The sequence below is a fragment of the Phallusia mammillata genome, chromosome 1 (genome assembly GCF_965637545.1).
Source record: "Phallusia mammillata chromosome 1, kaPhaMamm4.hap1.1, whole genome shotgun sequence".
Lineage (NCBI taxonomy): Eukaryota > Metazoa > Chordata > Ascidiacea > Phlebobranchia > Ascidiidae > Phallusia > Phallusia mammillata.
This window is the reverse complement of record NC_137252.1, coordinates 31,080,086-31,095,878: the sequence shown is the minus strand read 5'-3', so window position 1 is coordinate 31,095,878 and position 15,793 is coordinate 31,080,086. Positions and strand designations below refer to the sequence as shown.

Genomic DNA, 15,793 nt, shown 5'->3' with positions numbered 1-15,793 from the left:
TTTTCAAACAAAACACTCATGATGAAATTTGTTGAAACCGGAAAAACAAATTCGTTGCCGGTATTGTTGCATCATTTCAAGGTTATTGCGCGCTTTTTACGCATTTTTGCCCGTTTAAAAGGCTGGTGCACGTTGTGACTTATTTGCAAACTTTTGTGTGGTTCAAAACAGAAAAAATGCTTACGCCATTAGACTTTCTATCAGCCCAAACTTGGGTTTTGCTTGTGGTAGCAGTTTTACTTATCAGGTATGTACAGTACTTCATGTATAAAACGCACAAATTTATAAAAATGATATTCTTGTTAGTGTTAAACTGTTGCAATTTTAAACACAGTCTTAGGTTACTAGTTTAAAAAGTGGGCACCGGCTCCCTCTTATAGCATTTTTTATGTGTTATAAACTTTTGTGTTTTAAATGTGCCTTTTTGTGATTTTAAGACACTACATCCATAAGAAATGGCAAGTGTTAAAGAAGATAAATATTCCACATGACCCTCCTACCATTCTAAACTGGGGTAATTTGAGGTCACACTTCTCCGACCCACAAAAGGTAAACATACTTTTGCTTGACTATGTACAAAGTACCATCCATACATGGGCTGTACAAAATAATGTAAAACGGAGGTACAAGGCCTCTAACTTGGGCTCATGTTTTGCCACATAAAAACTCTGTGTACCAATTTGAACTGACAATCTGTGGCTAGAATTACATGCCAATGTTACTTGTAGTTGTTAACTCAATATAGGCATATTTGGTATGCAACAAAGTAAAATCCCCTTGTGTTATGTAAAGGTGCGGCCCGCGATCTAATCATGGTATTTGGCCCTAAAGTGACAAAGTTCGCACACCCCAATTGCAAAGCATTCATATCTAATGCTCACAGGGTGGACAGTGTACCAAAAATATACTAATATACTAAAAATATGTCAATATATTGTATGTGGTTAAAATTTTTGGATTGTTGTTTTCAGTTTTTTGAAAAAGACTTTGAGTTAATGAAGAAGTATGGCCGAGTTTATGGGTAAGTGATTATGCTATTGGTCACTGCATGTTATTGGTTATAATAAAGTTTATATTTCTCTGCTTTTAGTGTATACAATGGTCTTATTCCAAGGATAGGAATCAGTGATCCTAAAGTTCTGAAGCAAATTCTAATTAAACAATCTCATATATTTCCAGACAGACAGGTAGTACTTTTAGAATTTATTTTTTTATTATTTATATTAAGTTATAGAATTTATAATTAAGTTAGATTTTGCACCAAGACAGCACCACACAGAAGTTCACAAAAAACTGACCAAGTACAAAATTTTGCAAACCACAAAAACTGAACACACTGCACTGAAGTCACAATTTCAAATTACATTTAAATTGTGACAGTATATACCTGTTCGACCATTATCATATTAAAGTTTAACTGACATATCGGTTTCACAGGACAATTTGTCTCGTGTCAATGGTAAAATCATGGGTGCTGCACTTACAATTGTTACAGGAGAGAGATGGAAACGAATAAGGTAAACTCTGGTTTTGGGTTTCTATTTTTATGATGTGATTTACTGACAAAAACAATGCGAATTGTTTTTTAGACATACTTTGTCACCCACTTTTTCAACTTCAAAACTTAAGGAAATGTTTGGAATTGTAGACCAATGCACTGATCTGATGGTAAAAAATCTTAACACTGTTGCCAAAGAAAAACATGGAGTGTTTGATACAAGAGAGTAAGTGTTAGTCACAATATGCTTTAAACAGCAGTTGAAAAGGCAGTGGAAAGGGAAATGCTTTAAGAGTAGTAAAAATATGGAGTTTTTACATTTGTTGTTGTTTTGAATTGATACATAAAAATAAGAAAAACATCATTGCTGGCAAAATGCTATGTTTCATTTTAATTTAAACCTATATTGTTTGTTGATATATGTAAAAATCACAGCCTCTGTACATAAGAGATAGGACACCCAAAGAATAAAATGTTTTCTACATTTGTTTCTACATCAAACAAACGTTTTTACATTTTGTCATCATTTGTGAAGGAATAAATGACAATCAGTAATATGTACCACCTAGGCCAGGGGTCGACAACCCGCGGCTCCGGAGCCGCATGCGGCTCTTTGATCCCTCTGATGCGGCTCAGGTCTTAAAATTACCGAACGTTTATAACATTTTATTGCAAACTCTGTGACGATTAAGCCGAATACAAAAGTCTAAAATGATAATTACGGTGCAATAACATGACCGTGTCCACTTCTGGTAACTGGTGGCGCGCAGGTTAACACACAAAGTGAGATACAATTTTGTTTTGCAGTGTATGTGCACGCGCAACAATACCGGTTTGTTGTTTGTTGTCTCACAAGACGTGTTAAACAAGAAAATTAGCGTCTGAAGCAAACAGAACATTTTAGTACCACATGGATAGATTTGTTTGCTTTCACTCAGCTGACGAGACTAGTTTACCAGTGTACCTAATATGCGAAACTAGCTAACAGTAAAAAAAAACGCTTGCATTGGCATTTTATTTCATATTTCAAAACGGCTTTGTGGCTCCCAGTTTTTTTTACTGTGCAAAAACTGGTCGAAATTTTGTGTGGTAAAGGTTGGTGGCTCTTTGTGTGGTAAAGGTTGGCGACCCCTGACCTAGGCTATTTTACATGAACTGTTTGTTGAATATTTTTTCCTGTTTTAGCATATTTGGCAGGCTTTCACTTGACACTGTCTGCTCTGCTGCCTTTGGAGTAAATGTCAACAGCCAGGTAAGAAAATTGGGTGAGCAAGTTCGATTTCAAATGTAAATACTGTTGTTGTTTTTGCAGGATGCAAACCAAGAAGAGTCAAAAACAGTAAAAATGGCAAGAAAGGCTTTTGACAGAACTCTTGGCAAAAACTTAATGATTTTTTTATTTGGTAAGTGTGTCCAGTTTAAAATTTTCTGTTGGTAAAAAAGCTTTAATGTGACTAATCTTTAATATCGCTCTTAGTGATGTTTCCTTGGACAGAAAGAATTGCAGAATTGTTCAACTATTCTATTCTTTCTGCTGAACCAATTGATTATTTCGCACAACTTACTGATGTTGTAATTCAAAACAAACAAAAGTCAACTGGAACAAAGGTGCATAGATTTCACATGTATCATATGGAAACTGTAACAATTTTAAAACCACTGACATAAAGTTTTATACCACTGTCCCTAATCTTAACAACTTTAAATGATGATTTTATGTTTCTTATAGAGAATGGATATTATGCATTCTATGTTAGACTCGGAGATCACTGAAGATCAGGCAAAACATGAAACAAGAGGTAAATATCCTTAATTAAATGGAAATCATGGTAAAACTTAGTACAAATGCATTAGACATGTCCTGAATACAGTGTGTAGCATATTAATATTTGGATTTTTTGGCTGTATTTGTGTGATAATGTTCAAATTATACACCTTCTTTGCAAGATGTTTGATGTGCAATAAGCAAAATTACACCAGTAAAACAAACAATTAAAAAGGTTTGATTTTATACCTTCATTTGAATTTAATAGAATTAAAAAACATGCAACATTATGACACAATAAACCGATATTGTTGCTACAATATGTTTCTTGAGTATTTGCAGACATTATATTGGGGCTGTGTAAATGGTTTGTAATTTTACCAGTCTACAAGTGTAACAAGCACTGTATAAAAGATAGATAACTGGCAAACGAGCGACATTAAATGCAAGATTTTAGCTGTGGAGAGTCGGGCTTATAGTAAGGTTTTCATCTACACAAGCTCCATTTTTATGTTTAAAAAATGTTACAATATTCAAATTCTTTGTAGGTCTCACAAGGACTGAAATTACTGGAAACAGTGTGTTAATGATGATGGCGGGCTATGAAACAACCTCTGGGGCGATGATATTTCTTGCGTACAACCTGGCATGCTTTAAAGATGCTCAACATCGTGTAAGAGAGGAAGTGAAAAAGCTTATAGAAGAACATGTGAGAAAAAATGACTGTTACGTTATTGTAGTTTAAAGTGACTAATGTGCCAAAGAACATTGTGTAAAAGTTATCATTACTAGAAGCAGGCACAAAAATGAACATTACACACAGAACTATCAAAAGAAAAGCAAAATCCTACAAAACTAAAAAATTATATATTCCTCACAACTTTAACCCATGACCAGTTAATATTGGTCTTCTAACACAAAGTACAGGTAGTTTTACAGAAACAATGCGGTTTTAGGTATTCAGAATGAAATCATAGTTTAAACTCACAGCATTTGTTTAACTATCATGTTGCATTCATGTTCTACAATACCAATATTTTTTTTCTACAGGATGGATTAACATATGAAGCTGTAAACAACATGAAATACCTTACACAATGTCTCAATGAAACACTGCGACTTTACCCACCTGCTGTAAGGTGAGGCAATTTTGCTGCTAAGGTAACACTTCTTGACAAGGCCTGTTTTGTTGTTGTTGTTGTTGTTAAATTGTGTCTGTCTGGCTTATTTAAAATGCTTAGGTGCCATTTTCATTAATAATATTGATGTGTTGTTCATTTTTGAGTTTTGTCTTTTCTTTCCTTTCACTTTATTTTGAAAATAAGCAACAGTGCCTGAACTAATGGTACTTAAAACATGTCATAATTGAAGGACTGTTGATGTTTTAGAAACAATCGCCAGTGTAAAAAAGAAGTTACAATAGATGGAATAATCATCTTGAAGGGAGTTGTTATTGATATTCCAACTTATGGATTGGCTAGGGATGAAACATACTGGGAAGATCCATTGGAGTTTAAACCTGAAAGGTGACTATTTACAACTGAGACTAACATTACCTTTAGTGAAACAGATTAACTTTTTCAGGAGCTCTGAAAAATATAAAAATACCACTTTTATGTGTTGTTTTGTCAAACAGATCTTGCATAGTATTTAAAAGCAGATATAGTACTTAACTGCTGCCATTCTACATTCAATTTATTAAGGTCCTTTTACATAATTTAATGATTAGGAATTTAATTGTGCAATATTTAGTTAGATAACTCTAACAATCATTGGACGACACAAAACTCTTGTGGTTGGGATTTAGGTGGTTTTAAAATTGTTAAACTGAGAAAAAGGATGAACCTTTCTTAAATTAACCAGCTAACCAGTTTATGTGTAGAATGGAAGACATGACAAAAATTGATCCAATGATGTTTCAACCATTCGGTGCTGGTCCTCGCAACTGCATCGGTATGAGATTTGCTCTCATGGAAGTAAAAATGGCCCTGGCTAAACTTCTGCTTGACTTTGAACTGGAGGTTTGCCCTGATACTCCAGTAAGTGTGTTCAAAATTCATGACAACCACTTCTTATTGTTTAATATACATTGATGTATTGAGGTACTGTATAAGCTGTTTTTAGCTATGAATTGGTGGTGGTGGCCAATCATATATTAGCTATATTCATGTGAGCTTTTTCTGTTAATGACAACAAAATTTTGCCTGCAGAAACCACCTGTTGAGATTGTATTCAAGTTTAGCACTCAACCTAAAGTGGATCTCAATCTAAAAGTGGTTCCTCTAAAGAAAGAATCCTAAAGAGAACAGACCCAAAGAAATATCTTGTTGTATTGTGTTCAATCAGGGATTTTTTCAGTATTGCCATCGTTAAAACTGTTTTTTTGTTTTTTTTTCAAATTGTGTCAATGGTTCGAGCTGTAAATGTATTTTATTGATTGTGTTTGCTTGTTAATTATGCACATGTCAAAAGTTGCAATGAATTTTGTGAAATATTTTAATTTAAATGCTACTTAATTTTCTAAATAATGCACTTAAATTTTATGAAGAAAATGTATCGCAATAATTCCTGTATCATTTTTGTTGTTTTGTACTAATTTTAGTTCAATTATTATTACTGTGTAACTATCATGCTAAAATGTATGCCTTGAATGTACCTTGTTTTGTGAATATTGTTTGAGCAATAAACATGCACCTAATAAGGATTTGAACACTGGATTGATACTGACAACATTACTAATACTAAAAATTTTTGGTAAAAACCGGTCAATTAAGAACACTTCGTATTAATTACAATTACTTTACTTACAACATCTACAGTCGCACAAGTGCATTATCAGACGGCAAACCTCAGTTAATACGGACCCGTTTAAACCAAAAACATTTCTACTTTAGGCGAAGATTCGGATTAACGATGTCGATTAGTTCAAGTCCAACCCCATAACAAATCATTTGTACCTCAAGTTTTGTCCTTTTTAGGCAACGAATCGATTTGACCCAGGTTTACTGATGTATGAAGTTCTATTGTGTGAGATATTATTTCTAAAAACGGTGTGTCGCAACGTTTCCCACGCATGCCACGCCTCAGTCATGATTGTATACACTCGATTTTCCCCAAAGCCAAGAATCATTTACAATGCCGGGAACCGAACAAGAATTGTGCTTCGAAAAAGGGAGATCCCTGAAAGCGAAAGCGGTTTCGCGCCGTGAATCCAAAACAGCCGGGACAAGAATCAATTCGCGTGGTTAATGACAACCAAGTGACGCCACAACACCAACGCAAATACAATAGCGGAAATGGGTGCGTATTATAACTACTACGTTAGGAGGTGCATTGTAGACATGTGACCCAGTGTGATTGAGGTAAAAAACGCGCTAAGCGAACCTTTAAAGGGGACTGTAGGAAACGTTTTCGCCTCATAGAAAGCTAGCTGCAAATGGGTGTAGTGAATTTGTGAGTTTTAAAATGAAACTACACGTTTTGTCAAGTGCGTAGAAATGCATGCTTAGGTTTTCAGGTGGGATGTAGCTACAGAATACGTGAAAATACTCGAACGTTGGCAGCAACTTGTAATTTTTAGAGAAAAAAACTTGTTAGGGTTTCTGTAGCCAAGTAATTAGTCCTTTCTGTAAGCAAGTTAGAAATACGAACAAATGATAACACCTTTTGATATTTTTCCGATTGACACGTGGATATTGCTCGCCACTGTTTTCTTTCTAACAAGGTACGTTGTATACGAGAGCAAACCAAAAACTAAATAAAAGTTGTCGTTGCATGGGCTGTGCAGCCACAGGTCGTTTGAACCTAAAAATAAACTAGCTTATTTCTTTACATCGTGTTGCGTGCGCGTTATTCATAGTGTAGCTGCAGCGCGTCTGCCATCTGTTCACCAATTGTGCCCCCAACTTTGTGGTGCTTTTAACGTCTATACCAGTGGTTCTCAACCTTTCGTAAACGTAAAAAATAAATAAAATAGCAACCCGCAGTGTTTTTTTAAGGTGTTCCGAAACGGTCCCCCAAATTTCTCCAGCGGTTTCCCAAAAATCTGCCAGTAGCCTAATAAATAATTCGTTTAAGCAAATATGGCTATTTTTTGGTATTTAAATGAAACACTTGCGGTCTCTTAAAACTACTAAGCGGTCACCCAAACGAAACCTTAAAAAAACCCTGGCAACCCGTGTTCGAATTCGGTACTAATTTCGGCTTCAACAGGTCAAATAAAGTAAACAAGAATCCGTAATCATGAAAAACCTCAATATAGACATATAGGATGTGAAATAATCGATTGAAATTCGGAATAAAGTTATTTGCAACACACACTTAGTGGGTGTTTCTGGTGAATCTGCACCCTTGGTGAATATTTTAGCGCAACTGTGCTGCTACGATTTTGTCCGGCGAATAAAACTCAACTCATAGCTCATAAATCATCGTTAGCCTAAGCATTGGACCCAACCAAAGTTTTGGACTGGACACGGCTTTGGCTCGAGGAACTTAAAATAACTTAGGGTAATTAGTCTGGACCGGCGTAGGTTTCCGGTACGGTAGCAGCTTCCGAAAAAGTTTCTCGAAAATAATAAGTTGAAAACTTTCATTAGCAAGATTTAAAAAAATTCTGTACCAACGAATGGTTATAAAATGCGTTTTTTGGAATAACAAGTTGTTTGAAAACTTAGTAACAAAGGGTCTTGTAAACGCAGTAGCGGTGTTTAAGACTAGTCGTGCTACATACGTGGGGTTGCAACAATCTCTTTGGACAAAGTGCATGTTTCATTCATTTTTGAGGTAATCAAACTGGGTGAAAATGTTTGATCGTCAAAAACAAAATGAAATAGGAGTTTTGCTTCGTCAAAAAAAATACGAATTAACCAATAACCGTCACATCCGAATAGTGCAAAACTCATACTGCGATCGCTCTAGTTGAGTAAAAATGCCTTTTTAATTACCGTTCTTATGAAACACATTTTTAGCGCTATATGCACAGACATTAACCCAACATAAAGACGCTTAATTCAAACAAATGGGTTGGATTAAACTTTGTTAACAATTTCTTCTATATCCATGGTCCACAAAAGTCATTGCCATTGTGGATTTTATGCGTTAATCAACGTTTTAGGCTGTAAATCGCAGTTTCACTTAAAACCCAAGTTTACTCCCATTTAAGCACTGTAGCCATGTTTTGCCCGAATGCATAGGCTACATAGGAATTCTAGTGTTATGGCGTTTTGCGCTAACGTTTCGTTAATGAAAAATATTACCAATTGTTCACAAAAAAACATAGAAGCTTAATAATGATCACTTTCTCACAAATCAAAACACCGAACAGTCATGCTATACAGTACAGTTCAAGCCGTCATTACCTACGTATTCGTTAGCACCACTGCAAGTCAGCTACACAACACCTACTCAATGTTGACGCTAATGTAACTTCAAAAATTAGTATTGGAGATATCATTATGACGGATGCGATTGTCATAAAATAGATTTGCTGCAAGAATATTTAGCTGTATTTTAATTGATGATCACGCATCATACGGGTAACATAACCGTCGGTTCTAGCGCACAACAAAACGTGCACTGCTCGAACGATCGTTTTTTAAACATATACCACATTTACACCATTGAAAACAGGATATTGTTGCTAGCTGTGGTAAATATGTAATTATTTTTTTCTCTGCACAAGCTTTGTGAAAAAAGTGGCACCACCCTTGCGAGAGGCATGTCCATTCTCGCTAAAAGTGCAAAAGGCAAACAGTTATTGCACTCATGTTTACTGGATGTGATTAAACATGATGATTAAACTATGACGTGTTTCCCACTCACAAAACACGACGAGTTGGAGCAAGTTGTTTATCAAGCCTGTATTACACAATTCATAACCAAAGTATCCTTGCACGAACGTTCTTTCAGCAGTAAAACGGGTACTTTTCGGGTTCGGACTGCGTTTCGGGCTTTGGTGGGACCAGTCGAGAGGGCTCAAGAAATTAACCACCCATGCCGGGAAAAGAGATGGGGTTTGACACATATTAAATTATGAAAACTCTCAGGCCTCCCATAGTGTTGGAGAAGGGGTTGGCTGTAGCCCAGTCAGAAATCCCTTTACATCTCCACTGGATGCCGAATGTTGCGAAATAATTGTGCCAACACATTTTTGAACTCCATTACACGTTTATTAGCAATTACCTATAAAAACACATTTTGCTCAGGTTTTCTGTTTCCCCCATAACACACATGTATCCTATTGAAAACACCGCAAGACGTGCCTCAAGGAAATAAAACACAAAGTTAGATTGTAGTTAGGATTTCCTGTTTTGTCATCACCATTGTCAGATAAACAAAATCACGTTTTTGGATGAGCTATATCCCTTTTTTCACAATTAAATGTTACTCATGTGTAGGCTACATCATATACCAGTTTTTGCATTGTTAATAAGTTTTACTACACATTTAGGTACTACGTCCACAAGAAATGGCAAGTATTGAAAAGGTTAAACATCCCACATGACCCACCAAGTCTGATAAACTGGGGAAATTCAAGATCAAAACTTGCTAATCCATATTTGGTTTGTATATTTTTGTTTCACTATCACGTTTAACATCAACCTGTCAAAATGCTTGTACATTTTTCATTTCAGTTTTTTCAAAGGGATTTTGAGATGATGAAAAAGTATGGTCGGGTTTATGGGTAAGCTGAAAATAAGCACTGTGTGTGTTTTTTGTGCACAAGACAATAGGGTAGTAAACGATCAGACCTTTATTATTTGGCTACATTTACTTTCAATTATTTTGCAGTGTATACAATGGGCTGACGCCAAAAATAGGAATAAGTGATCCGAAAGTTCTGAAACAAATTCTGATCAAAGAATCACATGTATTTCCTGACCGAGAGGTGACATATAAAGAACTGTTTTATGATAAAACATGTAGATCATTTCAACTAGTTAAACTTATAGTTTTACAGTTGAATGTACATGATTTTCTTTTTGATTGAGTTATTTATTTTGCTGGATGAACTAAGCGAAACTATTCTTTCATCCCTAAAAGGTAGTTTCTTTTTGCAGAAGAGATTCTGTTATGTGAGTGGCAAAGTAATGGGCGCAGGATTGACAAAAGTGTCTGGAAAAAGATGGAAAAGAATTAGGTAAACTATTGTACAACTTTCACACCAGATACAATGATATTTGTCAACACAAATTGTGTATGATTTTGCTGTTGTGATAAAATTCAAACATCAACATTCAACATTTTTTAACATCAATTCAAAGACACACTCTTTCTCCAACATTTTCAACTTCAAAGCTAAAAGAAATGTTTGGAACTGTAGCTCAATGTACCGACCGTATGATGTTGAATCTAAATGATGTTATCCAAGAGAGCAATGGGGTATTTGATACACATGAGTAAGTCAAAGTTTGTTCCTTAAGTGATAAAAATTTCTGACACAAACCAGTAATATTTTGCCGTCAAAAGTCAACAGTGTTTAGCTTTCAAACAACACTCATTTTTTGAAACTTAGGATCTTTGGCAATCTATCGCTTGATGTAGTTTGTTCTGCTGCCTTTGGTGTTAATGTCCACTGCCAAGTAAGACTTATATTTGTAAAAATGTAATCATAATGTTTTGTTGCCTTAGAAACAACATGTTATTTTTTTTATTGATAGGAAAAAGGACAGGAAGAACAAAAAATTGTAAAAATGGCCAAGAAATTTTTTAATCGCACATATTCGAAGAACTTAACGATCTTTCTTTTTGGTAAGCTGATCAAATTCATGACTAGTTATTTTTTTGATCTTATTGCCTCCTTTGTAGATACATTTCCATGGGCAGAAAGAGTTGCTGGATTTTTTAACTACAGTATGTTTGCTTCAGACTGTGTCAATTATTTTGCAACTCTTACCAACAAAGTTATTCAAACTAAGAAATCTATGCCAGAAAAAAAGGTATGTGTTTCATTTCATTTGAGTTTTATTTAAAGTTATATACATGAACAATAACCTCCAAGAGGTAATCCAAACCAAAACAGTTTCTTTCCTATATGGATGGTTAGTTTTTATGGCCACCTCGACTGGTCCTACCAACGTTCCCACCCAACCGTGTTTACCCACAATGTGCCAACCTCACATTCTTGTAAGCCCCAGTCATGTAACGCAATATAATACGGTGTAGCTGCAGTGAGTTTAGCCATTATTATTAAGAAGTTGTGCCCTACAATTTTGTGTGCTCCATAACGCTTAAACGTTATGGAGCTCTTGCTTGCTTGTTGATTGTTTAAGTGGTATTGTATATATGTTTTTTTTTACCAAGTGAAATAAACTCAACTTAAGTTTGGGAAATACTGGTCAGACTGTTGATCTGATGTGAAAACCAAAAAAATATTAAATTATTGGATATTCCTTGTTGCAGGGAACAGATATATTGCATCATATGTTGGAATCAGAAATCAGCGAAGAAGAGGCAAAGCATAAAACAAAAGGTAAAAACAAACCTGGCAGATAAGCAAAATAATAAAGGGTTTGTTAAAAATACCCAGCCCAACTAAGTATAGTGGAAAGTACAACTTTGCAGTACAATGGGAAAAACAATCCAGATTTTGCTGAATTTTCAAGGACTTACAAGAATGGAGATAACAGGGAACAGTGTACTGATGATGACAGGAAGCTACGAGACCACGTTGGGTGCTATGATATTTCTTGCTTACAACTTGGCATGGCATAAAGATGTTCAAGCACTTGCGAGGAAAGAAGTTAAAAGTGCAACCAATCACCATGTAAGTATCAGTCACAAAAGGAACATAAGAAAAATATGCAATCAAACCACTGGACAACTTACTGGTCACTGTGATATATCATGGCAATCAACTTGATAGTTTTGTCACATTATATTGTAGTGTTGGCATTGCGCTGCCAGGTTTTGATATGAAAGGACACTTTGATATTTCTGACAGGGTGGACTAACATATGAAGCTGTGAACGACATGAAATACCTCACACAATGTCTTAATGAAACCCTGCGTCTGTATCCTCCTTCTGTCAGGTATAAAATTAAAACTTAAAATAGCCAAAAATGCAGCAAATAAAATCGTTTAAGTAAAGTTGATATGGATTGTTAAGTGTAAATAATTATGTATTATCGTCCTAAATGTACAAAACTGTAACTGCATTGCAGAAGCAGTAGGCAATGTGACAAGAAGATTACCATTGATGGAATTACCATATTACAAGGGATGGTTGTTGACATCCCAACCTATGGACTTGCCAGAGATGAATCATACTGGAAAGATCCTTTGGAATTCAGGCCAGAAAGGTAGTGTAAGAACTTAATGGAATATAATTTAGAAAACAGTAAAATACGACTGTATTGTGTACTAGTGAGCGTCAAACAGTAACAAACATATTTTTTAAAGATATATTCAATAGGCTAGTAAACTTTATGCAGCGTGTGTACCAACTGTGATTACTGAGAGCTGCGGAGAAAATCTATTTTTGTTGCATGAGTTCATTCTTAATACATAATTACCTCAGCTTTTCAAAGATCCATTGAATTAGACATTTATGTTATTAGAATGGAAGACATGAATCAAGTGGATCCAATGATGTTTCAACCATTTGGAGCTGGACCTCGCAACTGTATAGGGATGAGATTTGCCATAATGGAGATAAAAATGATCTTTGCTCAACTTCTACTCAACTTTGAATTGGAAGTCTGTCCTAACACACCGGTATTTGTTTGGCTATTTTATACAAGCTAATGCAACCCAGAAAACAAAAACAAATCTGTCTTCTTTGTTCTGGTTTAACTACGCAACAACATCAATAAACAGTGAATTTTTGCAGAAACCACCTGTTGACATCATATTCAAGTTTAGTCTAAAGCCCATAGCTGACATATACCTGAAGGTGATTCCCATAGAAACAAGGCAGAATTCAGAATGAAACAAAAGTTAAAATGTGTGATGAGATTGCACTCTGCTAGTTTTTCATCTCAATATTGTTGTGTGTATGACAGTTATTTAATGAATTCCTTTTTTTAAAGCAAAAGTTGAAATTTGATTTATGTGGGTTTGTATTACTAAGGCAAATGCTAAAATTTTATTGTAAAGGCTATGTTTTAATGTATGAATCCATATTTTTAAAATAAAAAGAGATGATGTTGTACATAGATTTCACGTGTATATATTTAAATTTATATTGTAAATATACATGTCTGCTAAAAGTTCATGTGTGGCAAAGTTCATGTATTTTGTTTTGCATGCAATACCTGTATTTATGTCAAGTGAACGATTTGACAAATTTTGTTGTTGAATTTTTATTGATCACTGTTTTTCACCAACAAGACAGTCTTTGCTGAACGGTGTATCTGTTTTTTTCTCAAACAGCCAAAAACGAGCCTTATTAAACTCAATCCCACCTACTGTATCAATCAACAAAGTTCACCTTACAATAAAAAAATGTCTGCCCCATTACGAGCTTCATTTAAGTTACACTACAAAACACCAACAACACATCACATAATTCCTAAACTCACTATTTCACACTAATTTATCCACACAAAAACATTATAAATACCTCAGGATTGGATATTCCACTTATTTTGCTTTTGTGGCCGTGAAAGTTCTTGAGTAGTTTGGCACTTCTACTTCGGCGATAAACAATGATCGAATGCTCTGAAAGTTAATAGGTTGCATTTTGTTCAATAATAATCGTAAACAAAAAACATCACCTTAGACTTAGAAGTTAGAACTACCTCTGTACCAAAACTAGCTAAACAGTTAATACAGCAAAAAGTCATTCAGATGGTCCTATTAAAATCGACCATTTTGGCAGCAAAAAAAAAACAGTAACTTACGACATCTTTCATTGTTCAAAAACATCCTGTTTTCCACGGGCGCAAATCCCGGGGGGACATGTCCCCCCAAAAAATTTGGTTGGGGGGGACTTCCATTCATCTGTCCCCCCCAATATTTTTAATACCCTTGAGCTAAAAATAAGATATAAGTCTATTGCTCAATATCACACAAATCTAACGACATAATACTACTTCATAATTCACATTGTTGTCAACAATGGAACTCAATCGAATTGTTTCATGTCTGTGCAAAAAGCTTGACAGTGCATTTAGTTGATGGAATATTTGCGGCACTGCAAGAATAATGTCTCAAAACGTTAAACGGCTTAAAGTTAGTAAGATAGAACAGTATTTCGTTTCCAACGCAGCGAGTGGAAAAACAAACTTGAGGAAAGTTGATAAGGCCAATTCTGCAGTGCCTGAAAGTGTTTTACTAGAGAAGGAAATGAAAATACTCAAAGGTAAAACCAGTTCCACAACAACAGATGGGGGAAGCAACTCCTGTTTAACAGAAATAAATTCTGCGGATCTTTTATCACAATCCTGCCCGAACCAACCAGAAGATGTAAGCCATTTGCCAGCAAAGAACTGCGGCGTTAGATTTTTAAAATTTCAGACCAAGTGGTATGTTTTATTCCCGTGGATCCATTGCGTACCAGGTGTTAATGGGGTGCTCTGTTTTATTTGTTCAAAAGCAGACAAACTGGGTTTGTTGCACGCAGTTCAAAAAAAAGAGCCTGCGTTTATATCAGACGGTTTTCGAAACTGGAAAAAGTTCATTTGATTTACACCAACTAACAGAAACACATACCTTTGCCACCATGCAACTAGATGCCATAAAGCGGAAGTCTGTTGCACTTCAAATAAACACAGGCTTTAACGAACGACAAGCTGCCGCCAGGCGATCGCTGATAAAATTGTTCACGTCTTTGCGATATTTGTTGCGACAAGGTCTTGTTATCCGAGGCCATGACGAGGGAGAAGGAAATTACCACCAACTCCTAAAACTTCGTGCTGAAGATAGTGCCGAGTTAAAAGAGTTCCTCCAGCGAAAAACCAACTTCACCTCATTTCGTGGTCAGCAAGAAATGACACAAATGTTCAGTCACTTTATTTTACGAATTTTAGCGTCTAAAATTAAAGCCAATGGTATGTTCGCAGTGATGGTCGACGGCACACAAGATATTTGTGGAAGTGAGCAGGAGTCTGTTTGCATCCGCCATGTCGATTCAGAGCTATGTGTACATGAAGATTTTCTGGATCTGCACAAAATGCATCAGACAACTGGAGATGCAATTGCAAGGATGATTTTAGACGTTCTGACTCGATTTTCCCTATCTGCTGGTCAAATACGTGCACAAACGTACGACGGAGCCTCAAATATGAGTGGGAAGTACAATGGGTGTCAAGCCGTTATATTGCTGTAACTGAAAGTCTTCGCAGCATGTCGGAGGGGAGTACAGATTGTGCCACCAAAACCAATGCTCTTTTGAATCGTTTCGAGAAAACCGAAACATTCTTAGCTTTATACCTTGTTAAAAAACCAATAGCTCTGCTGGAACAACTAAACAGCTCGATGCAGGCATCTTCTTCAAATTTATCAGGTAGTAAATTGTACCAATTTTTAGACACAGAATGCTAAGGTTTGTATGTTATGCAGGTTCAATAGAGGCTGTAGCGACAACAGC

At 35.6% G+C, this 15,793-nt stretch overlaps 3 protein-coding genes and 1 long non-coding RNA gene across 6 annotated transcripts in view; 3 read left to right on the top strand and 1 right to left on the bottom strand.

Moving 5' to 3' along the window:
• The window catches only part of LOC145214342 (uncharacterized), a 37,603-nt gene extending 23,094 nt beyond the window's left edge, over positions 1-14,509 (bottom strand). Inside the window, exons 1-2 of the long non-coding RNA XR_013857023.1 lie at positions 14,106-14,509; positions 13,826-13,923 (exon numbers count right to left, since the gene is read on the bottom strand). This is a non-coding gene — a long non-coding RNA (uncharacterized LOC145214342). The remainder of the gene's footprint in view (positions 1-13,825; positions 13,924-14,105) is intronic.
• On the top strand, positions 25-5,967 carry LOC145214235 (cytochrome P450 3A11-like). Of its 2 annotated transcripts, XM_080082731.1 has the most exons (15): positions 25-247; positions 438-549; positions 972-1,021; positions 1,091-1,187; positions 1,438-1,517; positions 1,590-1,724; positions 2,684-2,750; positions 2,811-2,901; positions 2,976-3,106; positions 3,228-3,297; positions 3,812-3,972; positions 4,314-4,402; positions 4,652-4,789; positions 5,146-5,302; positions 5,474-5,967. In XM_080082731.1, the coding sequence occupies exons 1-15, from the start codon at positions 177-179 to the stop codon at positions 5,561-5,563; spliced, it is 1,539 nt and encodes a 512-aa protein (XP_079938857.1). In that variant the 5' UTR covers positions 25-176; the 3' UTR covers positions 5,564-5,967. The 2 variants fall into 2 exon arrangements, with proteins under 2 accessions (XP_079938857.1, XP_079938866.1); XM_080082740.1 differs by lacking the exon at positions 5,474-5,967 and having other exon boundaries at positions 5,135-5,226.
• LOC145214225 (cytochrome P450 3A5-like) lies at positions 6,728-13,608 on the top strand. Of its 2 annotated transcripts, none has more exons than XM_080082714.1 (15): positions 6,728-6,987; positions 9,712-9,823; positions 9,896-9,945; positions 10,053-10,149; positions 10,322-10,401; positions 10,526-10,660; positions 10,777-10,843; positions 10,922-11,012; positions 11,070-11,200; positions 11,664-11,733; positions 11,867-12,027; positions 12,205-12,293; positions 12,426-12,563; positions 12,822-12,978; positions 13,094-13,608. In XM_080082714.1, the coding sequence occupies exons 1-15, from the start codon at positions 6,917-6,919 to the stop codon at positions 13,190-13,192; spliced, it is 1,548 nt and encodes a 515-aa protein (XP_079938840.1). In that variant the 5' UTR covers positions 6,728-6,916; the 3' UTR covers positions 13,193-13,608. The 2 variants fall into 2 exon arrangements, with proteins under 2 accessions (XP_079938840.1, XP_079938848.1); XM_080082722.1 differs by lacking the exon at positions 6,728-6,987 and adding an exon at positions 8,913-9,274.
• Positions 14,510-14,926: 417 nt separating the features above from the next.
• LOC145211138 (uncharacterized) lies at positions 14,927-15,532 on the top strand. The gene has a single exon (XM_080080023.1). The coding sequence runs from the start codon at positions 14,927-14,929 to the stop codon at positions 15,530-15,532; it is 606 nt and encodes a 201-aa protein (XP_079936149.1).
• The last annotated feature ends 261 nt before the right edge of the window (positions 15,533-15,793 follow it).